Consider the following 27,324-nt stretch of genomic DNA (forward strand, 5'->3'; position numbering starts at 1 on the left):
ATATAACGGTAATTTAGAGAAATACAAAATCTTCGATAAATCATTAAATATTGAAGCTAATTTATTCAAAATTGATGATTGCAACAATTCTTTACCAAGAAATACGTTTATGGTAAAATTTTGGAAAATGGGCGTGGCACCGCCCACTTATGATCACATATAAGTATATCGGTAACCGTTCTACTAATTTGTACCAAACTCGGTTGGTTATTGTGCTTGCCACTATAAGCAAAACGTTGAAAATTATTGAAATCGGACTAAAATAACGGCCGATTCACTGATCATTTATGTATACATTTGTCTATATCTATCTCGATTCGTTTTGGCTGTTACAAACAACCGTTATGTGAACAAAATTAATATACCCTTGTGCACAAGTGCGCTCGGGTATAAAAATTGTTTTTGTGAATAATATTTGATAAGTGCATTTAAAGTATGTACTCTATATCGGTGGATGTACTTCTACATATTTAGGTTTGAATTGTAAAGACTTTTAAAATTTAGTATACAGCCATCAATGCGATCAATTTTGATTATATTTAGATGGGCTTAAAAGAATGTCTTAGTTAACTTGTTAAAATCTCGACTAAAATTTATAGGTGTGAGCCTTCTAAGCTAAGTTTGTTGTTGTTAATTATGTTGGGTATATATATGTATATAAATTAAGAGTTATACAATTTTACACTTTTCTTAAATTTTTTTTTGATATGCAGTCAAGGTGGATGGTGTGAAATAGCCCACTTAGGACATTGCAATTTAGAAAAAATAAAAAGTAGATCGCAAACTGTTAACCTCCTCTAAATAAAAGGGTGCACATAATCGACGAAAAATTAATCTGTAAATTTTAACATGTGGTTTCCCTAAACAAACAAATGATTTGATTCAACCTAAGCTCTTTGTCTAAATTTTGGGTAGCACCCATGTAGAAATGGAGTTATTTTCCACAGAGTTGTAAAATAACATAAAGCGAGGAATTATTTTGTAAAAAAGATCTAACCCTTTAGCTCCTCTCAATAAATTCAAATTGCCAACTAGAGGGTTGAATGTTCTACAAAAGTGGTAATCAGAGTATTTCACTAAGGATAGTTTAAAGAAATCTAAATTATATATGACATATTTTTAATGAAATTATGCCAACATTTTGGATAAAGCCTTATAACGCACCTCGATGACTTTCAGCAAATAGTTTAACCCTCCAGCTTTACTGTTTAATTAACTTCTTCGAATGAGGGTAAAAAAATACCCAATATAGCAGGAGTTAAAAGGTTAAAACGTTTTACGAAAAAAATTCTCATAAATTTATGCTACGTTCATAGACCCCTGAAGATTTCGATTTACTTTATTTCTTAATCCGTATTCAGCACCAAAATTCAAAATGTCATTGTTTGCAACTTATTTATTTTTAATAGTTATCATTTAAAACATAATTCAATCTAGAAAGGAACCCACATAAGTATAAGTTTCAAAGCTTGCACAAATTTCACAAAAATTAATCGAACTTAAAAAAATTTTCATCAAAATTTAATTTTTTTTTGATCCGAATTTTTAAAAAGTTTTCAGTTATGCAGTTTTGTGGCCCATTCAACTTTAGTGTAACAAAGTGCAGATTTTTCTACCGAAAAATGTTGCCTTCTCAGTGCCCTCTTCGTACAAATGCTAAACAGAGGCCAACAAAAAGGCAAAATTTTTTTGTAGAAAATAAAACGCCATTAGATTTTGACCGACAAGATTTTTTTCATCTTCGGTGATTCTTTCGGGTATTGTCGGAATACTTATTTTAGTATTTTTTCGGGATTTGAGGGCGTTTCTAGGTATTTTTTGGTTTTTACTTCGAGGTTTTCGTAACCACTAAACCTCATCTCATTTCCTGCTAGTTTGCTATTTCCAACCTAACCTAACTTTGTTGCTTAAAAATTTTTTGCCTGCTTCTTTTAATTTTCCCTCGTTCTATTTGATGTTGTCGCCACGCCAAATCTATTAGTTTTGTATTGAAAGGTTCTAAGCGAAAAGAAACGGAGCAGGGGCATATCTATGCTCAAAATTTTCTGTCGTTTTCGGTGGAGGAAATGTATCTACTACACACTGAACTCTCAGATTTTTAAAAAGGTATTACTTATATATGTATTTCACACACGCCTTGCAGTTTTTTTTATTAAAAGAAGCCTGGAAAAAAGCTTTTAGTCCTGGTAAATGAGAGCAGTATCGTTTTAGAACTCTTCATATGGCATGCCATTCCTGTTTGTTCGAGCAGAGATCCCCATTGAATCCTCAATAGAAATTAGTCTTAGAGTCCAATCAACCGCCGATTGTTTTCCATGGCGATTGTCCGGCTCTCCTTTCCTGAGAGGCTAGTCCCAGATGATATAACATCAGGCTGATGAGAGCTATTCGGCTAAGAAAAGTTGACTCAAACAAATCTCCAAGACATAAATAAACATTGGACCATACTAAACATCTAATATTATTATATGCACCATAAATTCCGGTAGTCAAACGTGTGCTTCACACTTTCTACCGCTAAATTAGGTAGCTTAAAGCCGCTACAATAAAGAACGTATGTATGTATGAGACAAGCACTTGTTGACCGACCACGAACTTGTCTGGTGACTACATAGTGACGGCAGTGGCGCTCAAATTTAATAGCAAAGTGCAATTTAAAAAAGGTATCCAAGAACAATTTCAGCTACGTAAAGTACAACCGCAGCAACAACAATCGCATTAACCAGCAACTTAGCACACAAAATAACTAAAATGAATGGAGGAAAGGAAAACTAATTTTTGTTTGGGGTAAAAAAAAACGTACATAAATTTGGGGCGTCTGAAGTGGTCGCGCATCAACAACTTGCAAGCGCACGCACGCTTCGTTGCACCGCATTTCGAAATGCATTCGAATACGAACTAACAAAAAAAAAACAACTTACAAGTTGGGGTTACATGTATTATGCAGTTGAGCTTGCAAGTTAAGTGGCACAACGAATTTGAAACTTCTTATGACTGTACATAAATACATTTGTATGTATGTACATACATGCATGTATAGGTAATTGTAAGAAAGAAAGCAATTTAAAAATAATATGCGTGAAAAATAATATGTGGAGAAAATTTAATACAACCGCATTTCTTTAAGTTCAGCTTAAATTACTAAACAAAGGCCGAAAGTTTTCGTATGTACTATTTTTTTTGTTATTGTTGTTTTACATTTACACCAAAGATACCCAACTAAATTCAAGTAAAAAAAGCTTCACAAAGCCGGATGCAATCCATTTATTACATACTCGCACTAGTACTTAAGTAAGTGCTTTTATTTCGGAGTTTAATATTTTAAGGTAGAATTATTATTATTATTATTAAAAAATATAATTTTCACTAAAATGTTTAATATTGCATTTCTCTTTCTTATTGCAGGTAAGAGCGATAACCAAAGCTGTAAGAAGTTGTTAATATGAAAATGATGTATGTAAGTAAATTCAAAAATAAATGAATATTTTTAACCTAACCCCAATTTCGAAGGAGTGAGGAATTTTTTAAAAATGATTTAAAGGCGATTTGATCTCTAAGCTTATCGTTGAATACTCAGCAAAATCTTAAGATTTGAAGACTAAAGGCTAGGTTAGGTTAGGAGGGCGTGTGCGTAATATTTCATACCTTCATTCGGAGGAAGAATTGTCCATTGTGAATGCCCCATTTTAGAGAGTCTCAGGAGGAGACGCGTACCTATAATCGAGAGAGTAGCTTTAAGTCATTATTCTACTGAAGCAATTACTATCCTTAATGAAGCCGAGGAGATCCAATAGTTCTACCTCCGCTGCCTCGTCCAGACTGTTGAAGAAGCGGGAACCCAAGTGCTTGAGTCGCTTCGTCTGTAGAATTGGACATCGACACAGGTAGTGGTCAATTGACTCTTCCTCATTCTCATCAATGGCAGCTTCTGCAGAGAGTAGAAGCATAGGTTGTATAGTACCCCTGCGGGGAAAGTTACTAGTTGTGAACTAGAATTCTACCGGTTTGCGTTTCAGCCGAACTAGTTCACGTTCTATCCTTTTTCAATGTTAGCGACTGGTATTTTTAACATTGCGATGTCCTACGAGATGTCAATTGTCAGGCTATGCATCAGCATCTACTAGTATAAATACTAGTAGCATCATACCAGTTGATGAGATAGTCTGCCAATTCATGCCCCGTGAAAAGCATAAGTGTGCCTTTTTGCTCGCGACGCTCCAGCAGTCACAATGGCCGACAGAGCAAAGCACTCGCGTGGTAAGCCTGAGGTCCCAGGTTCAAATCCTGGCGCAGGGAAAATTTTTTTATTTTCTATTTTTTATTTTATTTTTATTTTTTATAAATTTATTTTTTTGTTTAGGCTGTTTATTGTAATTTTTAAATTTAAAAAAAAAAATATTTTTGTTTAATTTCTTTGTTTTTATAGCACAAGCATTTCTTCCTAAATGTTTTTTTGCAATGCAATTAGATTTTCAAATTTGTTATTTATTTATAAATTGAATAAATTATTTTTACTTACATTTATTTAACTTTAAAAATCTTAACCACCTCCAAGCGGCCTCGAACCTGCGATTTCAGAACCAGAACCAGTAGTCTTCACGTGACGACACAGCCGACATTTGTAAGAAAAGCAATTAATTGCGTTTTATTTTTGGCTTTGGCAATTCAAAGGCAGATGTCGCTGATCGCCTAAGTTCTTCGAAATTGTCGAACTGGTAGGCACATACTAGTTAATGAACTAGTATTTTTTCTAACTGGTTTGGCTTTTCACTGCAGGGACAGTGTCCTGTGATGACGTCCGCGGGGCCTCTCACTGCAGATCAATTGAGTTTCAGTGTGTCCGCTGTACTTTTCCTACTAAGCCGCGGCCATAAAATCTTATGGTTTCACAGTCTTCCCGTTTGTTCCACATGTCATTCGTCACGGCCACGGTGTGTTCATAAATTTTCCTAACGTGATCACTAAACGGTGGTAGGACGAAGCTACCCGCTTCTTCTATTGGCATCTCTGAGCCCCATCGGGCCATCTCATCAGCCGTCTCATTCCTTTCAATATTGCTATGTCCGGGAACCCAGCAGCGTTTATACCGCTCAGTGACGCCACCGTGGCACGACATTTCCATACAATTCAAGATTTCACTATTTTAGATCCTACTGCCTTCATTGCTGCCTGAGTGTCGACAAAAATAGTGGCTTTGTCTTCTGGAACTCTGCCACTAAGTAAAAGACTAGCCGTCCTATCTATAGCGTAGATCTCCACGGCACTGCAGTCGTTCGGTAGACGAAAGGATCGCTTGATCTGCCGGTTCTTCGAGTAGACACCGGCTCCGGTTCCTTGTTCCACCTTTGAAACGTCAGTGTAGATGGATATACCCCCCTCTGCTACTGGCAGTTCGAAAAGTCTCGCTAAGAATTCGACAATATTGAACCACTACTTTTGAGGTCCGCATCATTTTCCTCAGTTCCTCGGTGCCACGCAAACTCAAAATTGCAGTAATCAGGCGGAAGATGGAAGATGCACCTAATTGATCCGACTAGGCTAACTTATTTCTCCTTCAATAGTTTCCCGCTTAGTCCAAAAACGAAGGTTCTTATGCCCCGCTTGGAACACAGCAGTGATAAGGAATCCTAAATTTTGTTTACGGCGAAGTTCAACTACCAATTCCATTAAATTTCGAATCAAACAAAAACAGGTACTTACAGCTCTTTAGAGAACTCGGATCGAAGGCAATCTGTTTGGGTTCAGTAGTCACTTTCTACCTCTTTAGAGGTCTTACAGCGCCTTAGACTATATTTTTTTTTAATAAACAATTCTTCACTTAGGCAGACATTGCAATAATTGAATAACTTCAACTGATTTTCTTAGTTTTATTGTGTCTCTGCAACTCATTTTTCGTATTTTTTTTATATATGCACATTAGGGTGCATCACGCGCCATACAGGAAAAAACAGTCGGTACTATTTTTCCATCGGAATTATCAAATCTATTATATTTTACGACTTACTCCAAAGTATTCCAGAAAAATAGTAAGATTTACGAACGATTTCAAAATTCCTCTAAAAATCGATTTTTTTTATAGATAAATTAAATAAAAAATAATAATCCAAAAATCAGCCCTACTGATAGAAGAGTAAGTTTAGAAGGTTTGCATAAAAATGTTTAAAAATTTTATTAATGCAACAATTTTTTATTTATTTTTTTTTATGTCTGATGAGGAAATGTGGTGATTTCCGAAATAGCTATCACTTCTACCATTTTTTCAAATTATTGTTGCTTTTCCACAATAAGTTTCTCATTAAAAACGGCCTCCAGCTCAATAAAAAAAAAATTTGAATATAATTGTTATAAGGCCGTAAAATAACAAAAAAATTTTTGGAGGTATTTTCAAATTGATCCAGCTCATGTAAATCTTAATATTTTTCAGAAGCCTTAAAATAGTATAACTTTTAAAATTCCGTTGGAAAATCGCATTTTTTTTTGTAATTCACCCTAATGTATTTGCACATATTTGCTTTCTGTCTCTGCAATCTACCAGTGCAGTCGCAAATAAGTCTGCTACTAATCAAATTCACAACCAGGTGACAGCCAATATGCACCCTTTTTCGCTTTCCACTCCTCCGCTTGTATATTCATGGGTCACAGAATATACATACAATTGTCAAGGATTGTCATCCTTTTCACTTGCTATATGTACTAACTCCTACTTAAGTTGGTATGCGTGTAAAGGTATTTTTAGTAACAAACGTACATATTTTTCTATTGACCATTAAGCCTAGTCGTTACAACTTTACTACTACTCATAATACTCGTACTATCTACTACGAGTTTGGGGAGTAGCTCGATTTTCTACGCCTCCACTAACTGCATGTACATACTACGCTGTAGTAAAATATGTATGTATGTATATATGTAGGTGGTATGTATGCTTTTCATTTTGTCTGCAGTCACAGTCACCTTTGCAACTGCAATTCAATCATTAATGCCGTAACGTAGGCGGCTTTATTTTTGTCTCTCCCGCTTTATGTAGCAGCTATCCTTTTCTCTCAGTTTATCTATTTACACCATTTTTTGCATACTATTTCAAGCAGCTTTGCTTTTAGCTTTTGTGTGTGTGTGTGTGTGTGTGTGTGTGTTTTTTGTGCTGCTCTCAACCGCTTTTAATTTCATTGCATACTATGCTCCATGCTCCACGACTTTTACTGCATTCTAATTGTGAGTAGCAAGAAAAAAAAAGCATTGCATGAATACTATGAGTACCCTCTGTATATGTATGTACATACAATCTACTCCATTTTCATGGGTATGAGCGAGTGAAGCATAAAAATTGCATTTAGTTGATGAAATTTCATTTTAGCTGCTGTTGCAAACTCGTCTAGTCGAGTCCTGGCCCTAGCTGTATGCAGAATAGTAGTTAACAAAGTCGCCAATTGGCTGTTATAAGAGTACCTATAGGAGTTAAATGTAGTAGGTGTGTATGTGTGTTGCAGTGTTGCTTTGTGTGGGTGTATTAGTATGTTTTTTTTTTTTTTAAATACGTTTTGTACATTGCAAAACTACGAATTTGACTCGTCAGTTTTCAAGCAGCTTAGCGTCGTTCTCCATCTTCCATTGTTGCTGCTGCTACTCGAATATTTATTTAAAAAAAAGTAGCATACACAAATTGCGCTACTGAAATTTCTCCTAACCGCTACTTTGCACGCTATGCAATCGTGTTTTTGAAACTATTTATATATCTATCTATGTGTTCATGCATCTTTTAGTATTTATTTTGCAGCTGCACAACTTTCGAATGCAATTTCCTCGCAGTATAATAAATTCTAAAACAGAAAACCATATTTTTTGTATTACTTATTTACGCCTTCTCTAAATGCATTCTGTGCATCTAACTGTACTTTTAAGCTGCGCTAGAGGCAGTTTAATTATTATTTTTTGTTTTTCGTTTGCACCAGTCTCTGTTTGTACAAAGCATAAAATGAAATTCATAGAATATTGCTGTTAAAAAAATAGCTGTCGGTGTAGGCGTTAACGAATTTTCCAACTATCATTTTACTCGCCATTGCGCCGCTATGCCTGCCACCCAATGCTTGAAATGCAAATTCAGTGCATACAAGGAGATACATACATACATACATCTATATGTGTACATGTGTACATACATATGTATGCGGTGGGAGGGCTGTGTATAATCCGTAGTTCAGACTGCGAGTGTACGACTGGCAGATAGGCAGATACAGGAAATTGTGCAATATTCATGTGGAGCATCCATACATTTGTACATTTGTATATGTATATATCGAGCGTAGCAGTTTGTGCATTTGCAATGTAGTAAAATTTTGTAGTGCTCTCATAGTTTTTACTAAAATCCAATAGAAGTTTTCAAACAATAAAATGCAGAAATAACCGCTAGCGTAGAGGGATGTGAGAATTGAAAATTGAAACGAAAAAACAACAACACGAGTGAGGTGTCATTTTCAGACAATAACGGCATTTAGATTTTCTAAAAGCCACCTTTTTTTGCAATTTAATTTTGATTGGAGAGTTAGCTGCAGCAAATTTTGTGCTGAAATTTCCCCTGCTTCCCCCTTTGGCACGCTATGCAATCGTGTTTTTGAAACTATTTATATATCTATCAAACTAATTATTTTGGATTATGAAATTTTTCAACCATGCCATTTTCATTATAAGACAAATACTCTAATCGCCAATCTAATTTCAACGGCACTTTCAAGTACAAAATAATCTTTTCTATCAAAAATATTTTTTCACTTAAACTGCTTTCGTGAAAGACGCTGTATGTCAAAAAGCAGCTACTACTTTTTAGAGTCGATTTAAATTTGACTATGAATAGGCCCCATAAAGCTGGAATTAACCTGGATGTTTTTTTTTGAAGAGAGCTGCCACCATTTTTTAAAGTTAAAATCAAATAAATAATAAGTTGAGCCAAAAAATTGCAACAATGTGCGTGCCAAAAGAAAGGAGTTCCAAAACGATTTATTACGAAAATATTTTGTAAGAGGTTGCCATCTGGTAAATTTGGTTATGGGTATTAAGCGCGAGGTTTAAGGAAGCTGAATTTTAAAAATATATTTAAAGGGGCTGCCACCTATTTACTAATTCAAAATAAATCATATAAACAATTTAAATAAAATATTTTAATATGGTTATCAGACAAGCGAGGTTTTAAGAAAGTCCAATCGAAAAATTTTTCTCGAGGGCTGCCACCAGCTGAGGAAAAGTTAAATGAAATCCTAATAATATTTTAAATATAAAGTATTAGCATATGGGCGGCAAACGAATGAGATTTAAGAAAGCTTTATTTTGAAAATATCTTGAATAGCGCTGCCACCTGTTTGAAAGTCAAATACTATTTTTTCATAAGCTCAATAAGAAACATGGCAATATGAATATCAATCGAAAGATGTATAAGAAGCTTCGAAAATATTTTTAAGGAGAGTTACCACCCGTTAAAAAATTCAAATTAAATTTAGCCAATAAGTTAAAGGATGCATTACAAAATGTCGTGAAGTCAAACAAAAATCGTTTAAGAAGGCATTATTTTAAAAAATATTTTTTTTTTAAATGAGTTATTACTTGTTTAGAAGTCCAATTAAATTTAGTCACTTTAAAGAAATATTTCTCAATATGGATGTCAAAGGAAATAGTTGGAGAAAAGATTTAAGGCCTTATTCATAAAAAATAAAATAGGTTTAAAGAGCTTTTTAAATTGACGTTTTCATAAATTTTTCAATTTATAAACCTTTTTTAAAGCTGCTTTATTTTTTATGAATATGGCCATTAGCTTAACAAATTTGAAGGCGATTGCAACCTGTTGAAAATTTCAAATAAAACTTATGCAGTTAGTTGAATGATGTGGAGTCAAACAAAAGGAAGGCTTTGTTCTTAAATATTCTTAATACGAGTTGCCACCTGTTTAAAAGTCTAATTAAATTTAATCAGCTACTTTAATGAAATAATTCGATATGCACATATGTATGTATGTCCAAAGAAACAGTTTGTGAAAAGCTTTATTTCGAAAATATTTTGAAGACAATGCCACCTGTTTTAACGTTAAATTTTGTTTAATGAAATATAAAAAAAGTATTGAAGTGAAAGATGTTTAAGTAAACCTTATTACGAAAACAATTATGAAGAGGATGCCACCTGTCTAAATATTAGCATTGAAGGCAAATGCCACCTTTCCCAAATTTCAATCTATTTATTCTGTTTAAGCTAAATGAAATGAAATGAGAGCTGGACATATTCTGAGTATGTTGGGTTAGCGTCTGGATAAGTAGGAGTTCAGCGTGCTGCAGTATCAGAATTCTCTCGAGGAAGGTAAATGAATCTCTTCGAGTGCGATGGGTGGCTGAACTCCGCCGAAGGAATTCCTTGAGTCCGTGAGAATACCTAGGAAGTGGCTCCGCTGCCTGCAAGTATCTCTTCGGAGATGGAGACCGATCTGTTTGGAGACCAGGAGTCAGCCTAAAGTTGTCTCGTTATTAGCTGTCCTCATTGGTGTGCCATCGAGTGGACGCATATTGCTGCTTGACCTCCTACGTTCAAGTAGTGAAAAAATCTCCCGCTGATCTTGCAAGAGAGAAGTTACGTGCAGTGAAGAAGCAAGAAAAAAAACACTCTACCTCAAGCACACATCATCAATGCCATTGCTGGATGCCGTGAACTCCCTCTGGAGGCTCACGAAGGTTTGAAATGTAAAAGTTAAACATTGATGGGGAGAGAAAACCATCCTAACGACCTTCCCGAGCCTAGCGCGTTAAGATCGCGTCTTTCCTGTGTCCTTATAACGTTAAGTGTTGTGATAGTGTTGTGCCCTTTACGGAGCTCATATTGATGGGTAGCTGGGATCAGGTTGAACCAGAAGTTTGGGAGTAGTAAAGCCTTAAGTAGCTACCCTAGTGCTATTAGTCGATAAGACTCCGCATTGTTTGCTGGTTTCCCGGGTTTTAATATTGAGACCACTGTCCCAGATATCCACATGTCGGTAATGATGGGTGTGGCCAACAACGGATTGAAGATCTTAGTGATTCTACTTCCGCTGGACCGAAGTGTTGTATAAAAATGCAGACTCCGATGGGACAAACGGCTTTGGAGGCTTTCGAGGTGCACTGGATTTTCGAAGGTTGTGTAGCCTTTTGCCCAGTCGATGATTGGCCTTATTCACCGAAGGATGCACCCTGTTATGTGACTTCGCCGAGTTGGATATAGACTTCTTGGTTGGGGTCGGAATCTTTAGTTACGAGCTCACTTGAAACTATCCTATTCTAAAAATAATCAAGCGTATAATTTCAGTACCAGTTGTTTTCCCATGGTATTATGGAGTAGAGTCTTCAGTTCGCTTCCAGCAAATAAAATCTTTGCAGTGTAATTGTTAGTCATTTTTAACGAAATGCTCGTTTGTTGACGTAGCACATGCCTTACGTCTACATTGCCCAATTGTTTGTATGGGCTTTTGTTTTCAAAAAGTTTTTTTGAATTTTCAAAGTGACTCTTCCTAGTCGCTCTCTTTCTCGTTTATGTCACCCCCGCCCCCTTTTTATCTTTCACTTTTCATTCAATGCTACTCATTCCTCAGTGTCACTATTTGACTCACAGTCAGCTAATAAACAGCAAGTCCTTGCGTTTCGCCATTGCCGCCGATGCTTGTGTCCTTTGCATTCGCCTGCATTCATTTCATCACGAAAACGAATTCTATTCATTTCCTTAACGTTTGTGATTTCCTATCTGCCAGACAGTTATGTAGTTGCTGCAACAATGAGGCGACATAGGCCATCAGCAAGTGGACAAACAGGCAAATAGCTAGACAAATATGTAGCAAAAAAAAAAAAAACACACGGCGAAAAAGCGTACATTTTTCAATGTTTGACCACTGCAGACTGCAGTGGGTGATAGACAGATTATAGTCCCTGTTGTTTGTTAGTGGTTCCACCACCGCTGATGCAGTTCAATTCTCTTAGCAGGATTGACGATGTGCAAAAATTAAAATTGATTTTTCTGATTGCATTTACGTGTTTGCATTAGTAACAACAATACCAAGAGAAATGGAGAAAGGTTCGATGGTAAATATATCATGCGCATATGCATTAGGGTGGAACGAAAAAAAAATTCACGCAGTTGTTCCATACAAACAATTTTTATTAAATGAAAGACACCATCAGCAACGAGATTTTTAACAAACTTGAATCTTGCACTTTATTATATTAAAGTTTAATTGGCTTAAAAACTGCACACTCAAAATCTTTCCAGAAAATTTAGAAAAAAGAATAAAAGAGCCATAATTTGAGAGATTTTTCGAAACTTTAGCGGCGACCCAGTATATACCCTGCAGGGAAAGCTACTAGTTGTGAACTAGAATTCTACCGGTTTGCGTTTCAGCCGAACTAGTTCACGTTCTATCCTTTTTCAATGTTAGCGACTGGTATTTTTAACATTGCGATGTCCTACGAGATGTCAATTGTCAGGCTATGCATCAGCATCTACTAGTAGAAATACTAGTAGCATCATACCAGTTGATGAGATAGTCTGCCAATTCATGCCCCGTGAAAAGCATAAGTGTGCCTTTTTGCTCGCGACGCTCCAGCAGTCACAATGGCCGACAGAGAAGAGCACTCGCGTGGTAAGCCTGAGGTCCCAGGTTCAAATCCTGGCGCAGGTAAAATTTTTTTTATTTTTTATTTTATTTTTTATAAATTTATTTTTTTGTTAATGCTGTTTATTGTAATTTTTTAATTTAATAAAAAAAATATTTTTGTTTAATTTCTTTGTTTTTATATTTCTTCCTAAATGTTTTTTTGCAACGCAATTAGATTTTCAAATTTGTTATTTATTTATAAATTGAATAAATTATTTTTACTTACATTTATTTAACTTTAAAAATCTTAACCACCTCCAAGCGGCCTCGAACCTGCGATTTCAGAACCAGAACCAGTAGTCTTCACGTGACGCCACAGCCGACATTTGTAAGAAAAGCAATTAATTGCGTTTTATTTTTGGCTTTGGCAATTCAAAGGCAGATGTCGCTGATCGCCTAAGTTCTTCGAAATTGTCGAACTGGTAGGCACATACTAGTTAATGAACTAGAATTTTTTCTAACTGGTTTGGCTTTTCACTGCAGGGTATTACCCGATCGGTAAACCCTTTTCCGCGCTATTAGAATTTCGAAATCGAAAAATTATTTTATTGCTCAGTATAGAAAAAATTAAAAAAACTCCACTTTATACATTTTTTAGTGACTTTTTAAGAGGTGTTCTTACGAACCTGCTGAACACGAATGGATTTTATTTTATTTTTTAAAAAAACTGCCTTCAAGATATAGGTGACAATTCTGTTTTCGGGACTTTCAAAGTCTTTGACAGTAGTAATCTTGACAAACGTTATTTGTAAAATTAAATGGATACTAAACTGTATCCACTTAAAAATTTTTGAATTGAAATTTGCCCGCTTTTTCATCTCACGTCAAGAGAAAGAAAAAAATTAAAACCTATTCATAAAGGTCATTTTAAAGGCCAATCGCAATAGCTTTCAAATACCGCTACATTTATTTCGCTTTCTCTTTCCTTTCCCGAGATATTTGATTTTGTCTCTACTCTGGCATCCAAGCGGCAATGAGGGCTCTAGAACCGCCTGTGGTGCGAATGAAACTGTATCGGGACTGGCTGAACTCTCTCTCTCTTTTTCGATCGCAAAGCTCTAAAGTTCTTTTGGGCGGTAGTCGGACTCCTATTGCCCAGCTATTTATTATTTAGAGGACGGAAATGTGGAGGAATTATGCATCTCTGCATTTTTTTTCTCAACTACCTCGCTTCCGCAAGACTTAGGTTGAATTGCCAAAAAATAATCAGCCTCATTACGTAAGCCGTAAATTAGACTAAATTACACGACAGCATTTCCAGTGCCTACTTTCTTGCTGAAATAAGTAGACGACGAAAATTGTCGAAAACTATTCAGTGTTGAAAATAAGTCGAGTCGAAATTTCAGCAAATGCCATGCATGTAATTTTCGATACGACTCGACTCGAAAAACGACTTGCACTCGACACGACACTCGCATAGAGGCTGATTGAAGGCTACACCTTCTACAAGTACTAACAAAATTTTGGAATATGAACTGTAGAAAATTTGTAAAATTTATATTTTAGAATTAAAAAAAACTATGGCAACTCTAATCTTAAAAATACCAAGAACAAACAAAAGGTAGTTAATTAAGACATGTTTTAATACTAAACATTTTTTAAAATAAAAAATCTTATTACCGCTTCTTAAAAACTCGATGGCAACTCAGGCCAAAAAGTTGAATGATTTGATCGTTGCATTAAAACTTTAAGAAACATTAGGTTAAGGTAGTAACATTTTAAACCATCATTGGCAACTCTGGTCAGAAAGCTAAATTATTTGAACACTGCCCTACAAGTTTTCACGCTGCTGAAGAAAAATAAAAAGCACATTTTCTATACTTTTCGTTTGTTTTAAAAAAGAAAGATATAGCGTAGAGTTGCCACTTATATTTTAATACGCACTTTTCTAAAAAAATGTCTAACGTGTTCGCAAGTCGCTGCCATACCGCTATACTGCAATTGATTTGGAGCTTTAAGGCTCCGATTTTTATCAAAAACAGTTATTTTAAAAGTAAATCCAATTATTTCTCTCAGTGCTTTTCTGCCTTAAGCCCATTAACTATATACACATTTACTATGTAACAGCGAAATTGCAAAAATCAATTGGGTACCATAAGCCGCATGCGATGACCACACTTTTTGCCAGTACTGGAATTACAACAAAAATCAGTCAATTGAAGCGTTTGCAATCGAAGTTGCAAGAACACAAATACAACAACAATATGTGTAAAATACGGCTAAGAGCATTGAATTGGCAAAAAGGTTGTAAGGTTTTGGACGAAAGAAGAAGTGAGCAGCAGAAATAGGAATGGCCAAGCCAAAGGCAGCGAGGACTTGCATGAAACAATCGAACAACATACTTACATTCTTCTGAATATGCATGGACATTAGGGTGATGAGTAAATTAGGGATTTTAATGACCCTTTTTTTTATTTTGAAATCAAAAAATTTTTGGTGCTCGCTCAAAGCTCTCAAAGTTTTCCATCTATTTTATTTGAAAAAAGCAACTTTTCGTAGAAATGAATTCTTGAAAATCAATATTTTTCGAACGGAAAGCTCTGTTTCTCTTCAGGAGACTTCCTATAATAATACCCAATTTTTTATTTAACAATTTTTTAATACTAACTATTTTTTATAGGTCTCCCAACACACGCACACACACACACAAAATGCAATGGGGGACCCATAAAAAATCGGTTGTATTAAAAATGATAAAGTAAAGAATTGGGTGTAAAGTATTATTGGAAGTCTCATGAAATTTTTTCCCCATAAGTATATAATACATAAAAAACTTTGAGCGCTTTGAGAGATTTCTAAATATTTTTTGGTTTCGAAATAAAAACAGGCGTATTTTTTTGGCGTAGAACAATCCTAGGGGGTGGGAGCATTGAAAATTCCGACTTAACTTTTTTTGGACCACCCTAACGCACATACTACTCAAATTTTACTAGTGAAATCAGCAGGGCAAACAATATGGAAGAAACAAACTCACCAGCAGAATAGAATCGAATGGACGAGAAGGAACAAACATGCAAGCAACAAAAATGTAAGCAGCAAAAATGTGCTGCGTCTGCAAGTATCTACTACGAGTACCTTGCATCACTATTTGCAACATACATACAAACATAAATACGAGTATATATACACGCAAAGCTGTATTCACAATCAGCTGCAATGGCGCTACATACAAAATCCACCCTCTCTCATTCCGGTTGGGGGTTAGCGTAAACTGAACGAAGGTAGATATTTTTTTTTGGGGTGGGTGGGGGGGGCTCAAAACAGAGAATGTGGCATGCGCCAATGCACAAATCAAACTAAACTTCCAGACAAAAAGCAAATGCTAAGGGAGAATGAATCAATGGGGGCCATAGAAACGACAAACATAAATTCATTTTGCAGCGCAACAAAACGAATACCCTATTTACTCACAAAAACCAAAAGTTACATAGAGTCGACATTTGTGAGTGTAATATCCACAGCAGAGTGCAGTACGTACAACACGTACGCCAATCGCATTCGCTAGCCTTCGCGCCCTTAGCAGTGCAAGCGCACTGAAATTGGATGTGTACACGTAAAAAGCTGGAAAGAACTGGCGCTGGGAAAGTAGTGGCAGTGGGGAGAGAAAGTAATGTTGCAAGTAGGTATGTATGTATGTATGTGAAAATGCGGGCATCGAAGTACATACATATATTTTTTTCTGGAAACAGCGCTTAGGCGCAACGAAAGTTTCTACTGATGACGAAACTGTTGCGAAGTGCAGACGACGCTTTTGGGAGACGATGTATGTATGTATGTAGTTGCAAAATGATTGCAACATAAGTAATAACTAGCAGACGCCACTGTCAGGCCAGACGGTGCAATAATGTTGACACTAACAAATAATGTTGGTTGTCGCTGCTGCTTTGCGGCGGCTACAATGAGCTTATATATGTATATGTATAAATAAATAATATAAATATGTGCACGGTTATATTAAGTAAGTAAATATTTACTTACTTGAGGCAGCAGTTGAAGCGGGGAAAAAGAAAACTTTCACTTTTCTATGGCGCGTAGAATTCTTGAGTGATTTGTGAGAAGCTGAAATTTCAAGGAATTTATGCAATGATTAAAAGTGCATAGCAATAATATGAAATGTTTCTCTAAAATGGAGAGAAATGTTTTTTTTTTATTGAAAAACGGAAAAATATGATCTATCAATCAGGGATGCTCTCGCTTTTAGTAGTATTACCGACTTCCGTTTTCGACCGGAAGTGTATTAAACCGAACGGAAATTATTATTTTTAAATAGGACATACTTTTTTCTGGAATGCTCTTCCGGAACCCACTTCCGTCCGACATCAAAACCATTCCCCCCCCCCCCTTCTAGAGGTGGTGGAAGACGGGTGTTCTAGGATACCCTGTATTTGTTTTATAATTTAAACCGCATTCAACAACTTGCTGCTCCTTGAAGTATGCAACACTATTGAACAATCAATCGGAGGAGTCCGCTTGCAGCTATCCGACGACAGAGTCAGGTACTTAGGCCCGATCCTGGAGTTGTGGTGGTAACGAAACCATATGTCCTACCGCGTCCATGTCTGGTGGATCGGTTACAAGAAGCTGCCCTAATTGGGATGTACGGAGAACTCCCCATCGACACTAAGGGCTTCCGCTCAGGCTTCCGAACTGATGCAGTACTTTCCAGGTAGTACTAGCTGTCATTAAAGAAGCAGTGGACTTAGGGCCGGTTGTTCAATGTCTGGTTATCACTACCACTACACTACCGACGATTTCGACATCATGCATATAACATGTGATCGATAAAGCAGTCGGTGTACTAAACCGGAGCTTCTACCTCCGATTTGTGTTAATCAGACATTGAACAACCGGCCCTTAGTATTGTTGTGTGACGTCAGTTAAGGAGGTAAGCATATGATGACCAAGTGGTTGACAGAGCCCTGAACGCAAGTGCGCCGAGCTTATCTGGAAAAACCCCCGTAATCTAACCTAACCAAAAGCAATGGAAAAATGTGCTATTCGAATTCTCTCAAGGGTCACAATATTTTAAGCAGAAATGGGGGTTTTTTGAGAATTTTCGGTCTTTTAGGAATTTTCAAATTTGTATTTATATTTCAGTTTTTTCAAAATATATATCAAATATATCAAAAAGGAAAACGAATTTCATATTTACTGCCACCACCTTCTCTTTCGTTTCTCGAACTTTTTGACCTCCCCGGCGTAGACAAGACGGGGAAAAAGCCTATGCTATAAAGCTTATTTACCAGTTACGATAGTGCAACATCAACGAGAATAATAACATGCACACCTATGATCTAAGCGACAAAAAGGCGAACTCGAGTGGAGAGCAAGAATAGAACAGCGGAAGGCAAAGTAGTGGATGAAGAGGCTTTCGCATGAAAATTCATAGCGAAAGCACCACTGTGTATGCACATTCCAAAAAGATTCTGATGTAAGGGTTGCTATGCTCTCAGCAGCGTTGCATTGTTGGGTGGTGAGCAGAGCCATCTAAGCGCAGTCGAAAGGCGGTGCGGGCGGGGACGAGTAAATACCAAAAGTTGGAAAATGCAGAGAAAAATGTAGACTATGTTGCCAATACGGCAGCTAGCCACCAGCAACGCTACCACTACACTGGAAACTTTGTAGTTGTGCGTGTGTGTATTCAAAGTATATGTACATTTATATGTATGTATTTAGATAAGGGGGACTAGGACTGATGGTGTGCATATCCGTAAAATGGTGCTGTGCCGGCATAGATAAAATATTTTAATTTATTTCTGCCCACTTTTCGGTATTTTTTCCATGTGTATGTACTTACTACGCCTACTTTAGTTCACGGTTTTTTTTTTGCTGCTTACGAAATTCTCAGAACGTTGCAGTGGTATTTGTATTAATTGTATGCATAGACAGTGAAACTTGCCGTTGCATTCGAGCAATGTTTGTGAATAAAAATTGGTTTCAAACAAAGGTACCATAAGAAAAAAACTGAGAAAATAATAAAATAAAAATTGTTTGAAATGAAATAAAAAATAAAAAATTATTTAAAAAATATCATAATATAATATAACTTGAAATTACATAACAAAACATAGCTTTAAATTACTCAATGTAATATAACACTAAATTAGATTACATTAAATTAACATAACCAAACATCACTTATCCTAATACAACATAACATTAACCTCACATAATAGATTTTGGTGGGTTTAAGTCCTAAGGCTAACGATAGTTTTACACCTCGTAAAAAACATAACATAACATGACAACATAACATAACATAAAAACATAGCATGACATAACATAACATGAAAAGATAGTATGAAATAGCATAACATAACATAAAAACATAACATAAACACATAACATAACACAACATGATATTAAAATACATAACAAAACGTAACGTAATATCACATACATAACATAATAAAGCATACCCCAATATCACATAACTCCAAAATAGCATAACATAACTTAGTGGGTTAAAGTGCTACACCGACCAAGGCTTTCGATAGATTTACGCCTCGTAAAAAACATAACACAACATGACAACATAACATAGCAGATAACATAACATAACATAACATAGCATTAAGTTACATAACATAACGCAACCAACGTAACATACCATATCTTGACATAACATAATATCACATAATATAATGTCACATAACATGACATATCATAACTTCACAGAAGAATATATAACATAACCCAGCTTAATACAACATGGAAATTCTATAAAAATATCAGTCTATAAAAGCTATAAAATACATTACCCTTGTTGCTGGGCTATTTCTTAGCTTTTCGTTGATGACTCGAAAAGCACTTCACTGGCTGCAAATGTACATACATATGTATCCATAAACATACATACATACATATGTACATATGTATGTAAGTCTGTATGCTGGCTGGGTGTTTGAGAAATTCGGCTTGCATTTCTGGAGAATTTACATATATGCATACATAATATACATACACATACATATGTATGTATGCATGTACGTATGTATTTATGCACATATGAATTGCTAAACGCAACTTTTTATTGCTTCTATTTGCGCAAAAAACTTTATCCAAATTCACTTCACAATGCCGTTGTCGTGCATTCTTATTTCTGGCATACTTGACTTGACTGTATGTATACATATGTACATATGTATGTGCATGTGTATTTGCCTGTATGCTTTGTTTATCTTCAATTTAAACATTTATTTACTTTGCTATTGCTGCAACTGCAACAACAAATTGCTTTCTACGCCATGCCAAAAATATATTGTTGTATATTTCGGTGGTTTGTTGCTGCTATTGGCGTTGCCGTTTTTTGTTTTAGTGAATCTTCTTCTTTTTTTCTGCATTGTTTTTTGCGACTTATTGTATGCACTTGAAATTTTTTTTACAAACTTGTTTGTAGGTACGTGTGTAGGTACATATAAATATCAAGCAAAAGTATAAACTCATACACACTGCAGATAAATTTCGGTTGCTTTTGCTTTTTTGCTTATTTATTTTGCGGTTGCAAATGCAGTAGACATTAAGTTTTTTTTTTTTTTTACAGTCGAAAGTATTCTTGCACAGTCTCACGGCAAGGGGTTGGTTGTGCGCCCGTGCTGTGTGTGCCCCATCAGTTAGCGAGCAAGTCAAGCAACGTTCACAAGTGCTTTTGTTCGAGCGTAGAAAGGCTACCGTACATGGTCATATATTTATAATTAGTCAATTTTCGGAAGGTTATTTGAGGCGTCTCACAGAATTCGACGAAAATTTTTCAGACAGAATTTCGATCCATTTATTTTTATATTCAAAATATGTATCGTTTTAGTATGTATTTCTACCAGAATAAACCAGAAGGAGTTTAGAATTTTTTTCCCCAACACTTGTGCTTCCAAAGATTCAGATCTTATGACATGAATAATATTTCTTAGAGCATAAAAGCTCTCTAGAATTTCCTTCTAAGAATCCAAAGGCTGCAGCCCCAAGATTCCCTGCGAGACGCTTGCATGCCATTAGCGCTCTTATGGCTCTGGATGTCGTCACATCGACGTGTTCCTTCATTCGAGTGTGATGCCCAAATGTCTGACTTCCGAGACAACGTCGACTTGTGTACCATCGAGAGCTATATACTTCTCATTCTCGGTAGGGTTCTTCTTCTTGTGGATGAAATAACGGCTGTTTTTTCAGGATTATATCGCAGAGAATGTTCTCGAACTTTCCTCTTGCTATTATGACAATGTCGTCCGCGTAGCCTTGTCACCGGACTCCGTTGTCGGATGGCGTTTGCAGGAGTACATCTACTACCAGGCTCCAAAGGAGCAGCGTTAGTACTTCCCAATGTGGACACCATTTCATTGATTTTAACTGCAAGGAATTGTTCCCTATTTTGGTATCTGCTATTCTTGTTTGTAACAGCGCTTCTATCCACCTGCGATTAGGTGCTTGTACACCTCTCTTTTCTCTAGAGCCTGATATACCGCCTCATATTTAGTGTTCTCGAAAGCTTCGTCTACATCGAGGAAGGCACACAGAACAATCTGCACAGATTCAAACGCACCTTGGATTTCTGTGGTTAGCTGATGCAGGGCTGTCGTCATCGCGGATCTTCCTGCCCTGTACGCGTGTTAGCTACAGTCTAGGGCTAACTTTCAGAATGTTTGATCTGATTTCGTTGCCAATAATTTTCACCATCGTTTTAAGTACAAAAGAGGTTAAACTAATTGGTCTGAAGGATTTATTTGGCTAAGGAGTAATCCTTTTTACCTATCTTGGGTATAAATGTTAGCTGTGGTCTTCTCCAATTGGTCTACTAAGTGTTGGGTAACTAGATCTTCTCCCTGTTGTATTAATGCCGGATAAATTCCATCCATAACAGGCGACTTGTATCCATCAAATGAGCCCTGCGCCCGCTTGAATCTGTTTCGCGAGAATATACTCCTTGGAAAGACTCAATCACCTGGGGTTAGTCTAAATGTTCGATCAGTTCCCTTCACAGTCTGGTCGGATGAGTCTGGAAAATGTGCAGAGAGTACCTAGAACGCGTGCCCTTTCTAATTCGCTGCCCCTAATTACCAATAAACATGGATTTTAAGTGAATTAGCTTCGGTAATAACTGATATATCGCAGTTTTCGTATTTCTGTAAATATAACGGTAGTACTATATGCTTAATGGTGAGATGTATGGGATGGGACGTGGTTCCAGCCCGATTTCGCCCATTTTCAATACGAACCTATCTGGGGTAAAGGCCAACACACGTCTTAAATTTCGTTGAGTTATCTAGATTTTTGCTCGGATATCGAGACAGACATGGCTTAATCGGCTTATCGCTTCATTCTCAGCATTTAGGTACATGCTTACATATATGTCTATATCTACGTCGATGTATTTAGGCTGTTAATACAACCGTTAAGCGAACAAAGTTATAACACCATTTTACTATAGACACACCCACGGACACTATATTCTTCCGTTCATTCACTGAGCAGAAGAAATTCTTACTCAAACTCTGGCAAATGCTGTACCGGAAATGGAAAAACTTACTGTTGCAATTTTGACGATAATCATCTGCGACGCATAGCACAAAACTACATAATGCAGTCAAATAAATAACTTTCATTTTCAAACAAGTGAACAAAGTCAAAGATATACATAAAATGAAAAGCAAGAACAGCAACAAACAAAATAAAGTAAAAAGGAGCAGAATAACCTAAAACAGCAGCACTAAAACACAGTCGCACACATGGCAAACGTGCCACAAATACTCGCCTTGAACTGCGAACTTGCAAACTTTTGCATTGCCGCTATTGTTATGATAGTTATTATTGGCATTGTTGTTGCTGCCAGCCATTACTTTTGTTTGCTAGTGCATATTTATAACTAAGCATGACGCAGCAATGCAGATGCGTCATAGCATTAACTTTTTTGTGTAAAAGTAAAAAGTAAAAGTTAAGCAAGTTGCAAAAAAGTAGCAAAAAAGTGTTTGCTTCGGCGGTGCAACAAATACGGGCATCAAATTGGTTGCATGTGGAGTGGTGGCATAAAATTCGGCAGGAGTGTGGCAGTCAACAAAAAGCGCAAGAATTTGTGGCACAGCCGGTGTATTGACTTCTTTCATGTGTGTGTGTGTGTGGCAAGGGGTATGTGGGATAAACAGACAGTCAAGCGGTCGTGCATTCAGATTGTGGACTCGCGATGTTTTTTTTTTTTTTACGAAGGCGTTGCGACAACCAGTTTTTTACTGTTTTGCTTGAATTTTTTTTTTTGATTATTTTTGATTTTGCGACCGTTTTGTTGTGGCAGCTTTTTTTTTAGCTACTCAGACAACCAAATTGGCGCGAGTTTGACGGCTGTACTACATGCGGCGCTTTTACACCCATTTCGCTGGCAATGACACTTGACAACGTGCAACACACGCTTGCATACAAAAATATGTGCGCATGTATATTAGGGTGGCTCAAAAATGCATTTCAAAAAAGTGTAGTCCGAATTTTAATGCTCTCAGCCGCGAGGATTATTCTATATAGAAAAAAATATGCCACTGTTTTATTTAGAAGCCGCTCAAAACGCTCGAGGTTTTCAATGTATTTTATATGGGAAAAACATTTTTGTACAAATGGTATAGAATTTTTGAAGACAAAAATTTTTCGATCGCAAAACTCTGTTTTTCTTCAGGTTACCTCCAATAATAATTCCTAATTGTTTATTTTTTTATTTATCCCCCATTGCGCTTTTTGGGGGCTCATAAAAAATACATAATTAATATTAAAAAATGCTTAAATAAAAAAGTTGGTATTATTATTGGATGGTGAGAGCATTAAAATTCCGATATTACTTCTTTTGGGCCACCCTAATGCATACAACCTCACTTACCGTAAGCAAGCTATTTTCAGTTGTTTTTAGAAGGCGCCATAAATGTTGTTTGCCAAAAGCGCTATTTTAATACATTTCGTTTTATTTTGGGCCCTTTTTGTTGTTTGTCTATTTTTGATACCTTGCAACACTTGCCGCTTCGTTTTTTGTTTTTGTTTTGCTTTTATTCGTTGGTAGTTGCAACTTTTTCGCTTCACTTTTAAAATTTATTGGTCTGCATGCATTTGCAATATATTTTCGCTGAAGAGTTTATTGGCAAGCCTAAAGGCATTCGCCTTTGGTGAGGCGAAGGAGACACGGCTGGGGCAGATGGGTAAAAGAAAAAAAACATACTACATAGATACTGTTTCTTGTCAAAAGATGGATATATGGTGGTCTCAGCAGTTCTTTGTAATTCCCAGTATAAGAATTTCTTGAATTTCTTTTCGACGATTCCAGTCAGCTCCTCCAGTGGGAGAGCATACAAACTGTCCAGGCTTTCGATGACTTGGTCCCCTAGACATTCTAAAGCATATTCTTCGGCGTGGAGCACACTTGGACAGGAAGAGTTTGCTGGTTTCTAACGTTTTCCAATTTTCTTCTTTTGAGTCAATACATGAGGCTCGAAATCTGGCAATGATCGCGACCCTCCCTATATGTTCAAATTATTTCACCCGCTGCTACTTAGTAAGTAGACACACTGAGTAGCAGTAGAGAGGTTTTTGGTTTTAACTCGTTTCCATACTTCCACTTGTCTTAGATCGCTTCCTCGTACACTAGTTAGCTTCCGTATTTCCAGAAACACTTTTCAGCAAAAAATCTGAACTCGGTTTTGTTGATTGTTTTTGAGAGAAAAAGTACCGAAATTACTAATTTTTTCACTGTCACTGGAAAAAGTTATAATTGTTTTATTTATTTTAATAGCTTTGGGAAGTTTTCAAATAAAATTTTCATATTAAAGGAAATGGTCGTTTACATCAAATATAACATTTCTGTGAAGTTTCAAGAGTTTACCACGAAAGTAAAAAAATGACAGCATGCAGATTATCTGTCGCACCTATTTTGTAATTTTTAAAATTTTACGATTTTTTTTTTTCATTTTAATAATTTAAGATACTCAAAATGTTAAAATTAAATGGTAAAAACTTTATTCTTGCCAAAGCGAACGAATCTAGTGTAAGAAAACTAGTGTGTCACCAAATGAAAAAAAAAATACATTGAGTAAAAAATGACTACAATTTGAGAAACTAAAATTCCATTTTTAAAATTTTTATTGCACACTCGAAATTCATTATAAAATTGTTATATACATGACGAAAGTAATATATATGTTCATAAGCAATAGCGTGTAAAAAGCTATGTCAATATTTATTTACTTTTAAATAATACGACTTAAGTTAAGGCGTGCGAGTAAACGTGTTAGACACTGCGTATGGTGCTACTGGGCGTATACGTTACATACGCAACTTCGGGTATATGATCGAGTGGTTAGTTTTTCCTTTATTAAACGAGAGATAAAGAAATCATGAAAAAAACATTCATAAGAATAATGAAAATACCTCCGTAAACTTATATATGTGCATCTTTATATGATACACAAGCAAAAACTGTGCAATTTCATACATACATACATACATGAATATCATTGAATGTGCGTGCATCTACATATGATGGATCCACTTTCGAAAACGCATGTAAAAGTAAATTCAACAATTTATTTATTTTTTTTAATTTTTCCTTATGACATAAATAATCGCACATACCTACTACTTATATATGTACATATGTAGTATCTTCATTCACTCATTCAGTCTTTGGTGTTGTGCTCCTTAGCGCCGGGCTTAGTGGCTCACTTTCAATGCTGCAGCAGCCCAAGCAACAACAAATCATACAAAAATTTTTATATGTTCGGATGTAAATACGATATGCATATGTATGTATGTATGTATGTAAAATAAAAGTAGAAAAAATTCAAATAAAAAGAAATGAAATGAAATAAATTTTTATCTTGAACTTGAACTTGAGACACTAACGACGATGGCGTTGATGGTTTTGACGATGGGCTCTGCCGAAGTTAGCTGCCAATGGCTGGCTGGTGTTGATATAAATAAATATGTATGCACATGTGTACAACAAAATTGGTAAAAATGGTAATAAAGCGTCGTAACTGCTGTTTTTTTTTGTAAATGATTTCATGTTCATTTTTTTTGTCTTTCTTTTCGTGCATTGCTTTTACGCTTTGCATATTAACTACATACGTATACGCAATGCAAAACAAAGCATGCTATATTGGATATGATAAGGTTATGTTATTATACCATTACCATGCATTTGAGACATTCTTCGTTAAAGAAATTCATGTACTATATATCGACGGCTGAGTGGAAGATCGACCTACATATCTCGGCAGCCGGTTCGAATCTCAGAAAATGGCTCAATAACGCCCTACTTCAGAAGTGGATTGAAAAATGCCCTATCTCAGAATTGTGTTCAAAAACGCCATATATCAACTGAAAATATATCGAATATGTAGTATATTTTGATACAGGGCGTTTTTGAAGCGACAGCTGAGAAAGGGCTTTTTGAAACGAATTCTGAAATTCGAAACAACATCGAAATAGCGCGCTTTTGAAAAATTTTCTGCAAATTAGGCGTTTTTGAACCGGCTGCCGAGATAGGTCGATTTTCCACTCAGCCGTCGATGTATGGAAAAAACTGGAAAAATCCGTTAGCAAAAAAAATCAGTAAAAATCAAGTTGCTTTTTTAGCCGCTTGAAACTTGCCCTTCGTCGGTTGAAAATTTTTGGGCTATAAAACTGCATATCCAAAAATGTTCTAAAGCTCCGATTGAAAACTTCGAAATTTTCATGAGATTTTTTGCGTTTTTTCTAATTTTTTTACAAAGTTTGCGACTTCGATTTATATGGTTTTGGGTAAAGCATGAACAATACTTTTATAAAAAAAATAAATTTGAAAAATTTATTTAAAAAAATCAATGTGTGAACACTTGTTTGAGTCACTGTACATATATGTGATGCGCATATGAGTTACTGCTATAAAAAGTATTGGCGACGACAGTTTTTTATAAAGTATGCATAATTTTTTCCCGCATAAAAATAAAATTTATTTTTTTATAAAAAAATAATATACATACGTAAAACAAACAAAAGAATAATAGCCGAAACTGGTCAAAATTTAGTGTCCCAGTTATTTTTTACATGACTGTCTGTATGTATGTACATGAAAGATACATATTTTTAATACGTACTCTAGTTTAAACATTTAAAATAACCAAATTAAATAAATTTTTAATCATTGCTTTTTCTTTCCATTTTTTCCAGGTACGAGTATGTTCAAGAACTTTCTTTGAGAAATTACTAAAATATTTTAGCGCTTCAAGTAGGTAAGTCCAAAACTAGTTACAAAATACATACATCAAGCAGGCCACCCAGCAGAAAAAAGTTATTCGAGTAGACTGAATCCACTGTGGCCGAACCTTTTTCTAGGTTAACTCGGGTTTTTGATAAGTTGCAGAGCCAACTCGAAATGCCCCAATAAGACTAAAGGGTTAAACTTGAGCTCAAGATCACTCCGATGTGTTAAGTGGATGAGTCCGAAACTATTTAGCCAACTTCGACTGGTACTTATGGGCTTCGTTCATTTGTTAAAAAGATGTGTTAGGTGTTTTTTGAGATATGTCGTTTTGTTGGCTAACGGGCGGCATTTATTGAATTTGCCTGACTTTTAGTCTACTCTTTTTGGTTCGTTAATTTTTTCAACTAAAAATAACGTAAAGATTTATTGAGCTTTGTGTCATTTCGTATGCATTGCATCTGTTTGTGCTCAGTCC

The 27,324-nt window shown here is 35.8% G+C and overlaps 2 protein-coding genes and 1 long non-coding RNA gene across 5 annotated transcripts in view; 1 reads left to right on the forward strand and 2 right to left on the reverse strand.

The window, feature by feature from the left end:
- LOC108359576 (clumping factor B-like) overlaps positions 1-3,947 on the reverse strand; it is an 8,410-nt gene extending 4,463 nt beyond the window's left edge. Inside the window, exon 1 of the mRNA XM_017611502.1 lies at positions 3,764-3,947. Coding sequence (XP_017466991.1) covers positions 3,764-3,947 — 184 coding nt within the window. The remainder of the gene's footprint in view (positions 1-3,763) is intronic.
- chinmo (Chronologically inappropriate morphogenesis) overlaps positions 1-27,324 on the forward strand; it is a 148,578-nt gene that overhangs the window by 26,003 nt on the left and 95,251 nt on the right. The gene's annotated exons all lie outside the window — the stretch shown is intronic.
- Positions 17,845-27,324, reverse strand: part of LOC108359580 (uncharacterized) — a 41,441-nt gene continuing 31,961 nt past the window's right edge. The window contains exons 1-3 of one of the 3 annotated variants that reach the window (XR_001846950.1): positions 19,620-19,630; positions 18,171-18,266; positions 17,845-17,875 (exon numbers count right to left, since the gene is read on the reverse strand). This is a non-coding gene — a long non-coding RNA (uncharacterized LOC108359580). Of the gene's footprint in view, positions 17,876-18,170; positions 18,267-19,520; positions 19,534-19,619; positions 19,631-27,324 lie in introns of those variants that run through there. The other 2 variants (XR_001846951.1, XR_001846949.1) reach the window with 2 other exon arrangements.

Source organism: Rhagoletis zephyria, unplaced genomic scaffold (assembly GCF_001687245.7).
Source record: "Rhagoletis zephyria isolate East Lansing unplaced genomic scaffold, Rhagoletis_zephyria_1.1 Rzeph_scaffold_00414, whole genome shotgun sequence".
In the NCBI taxonomy this organism is placed as follows: domain Eukaryota; kingdom Metazoa; phylum Arthropoda; class Insecta; order Diptera; family Tephritidae; genus Rhagoletis; species Rhagoletis zephyria.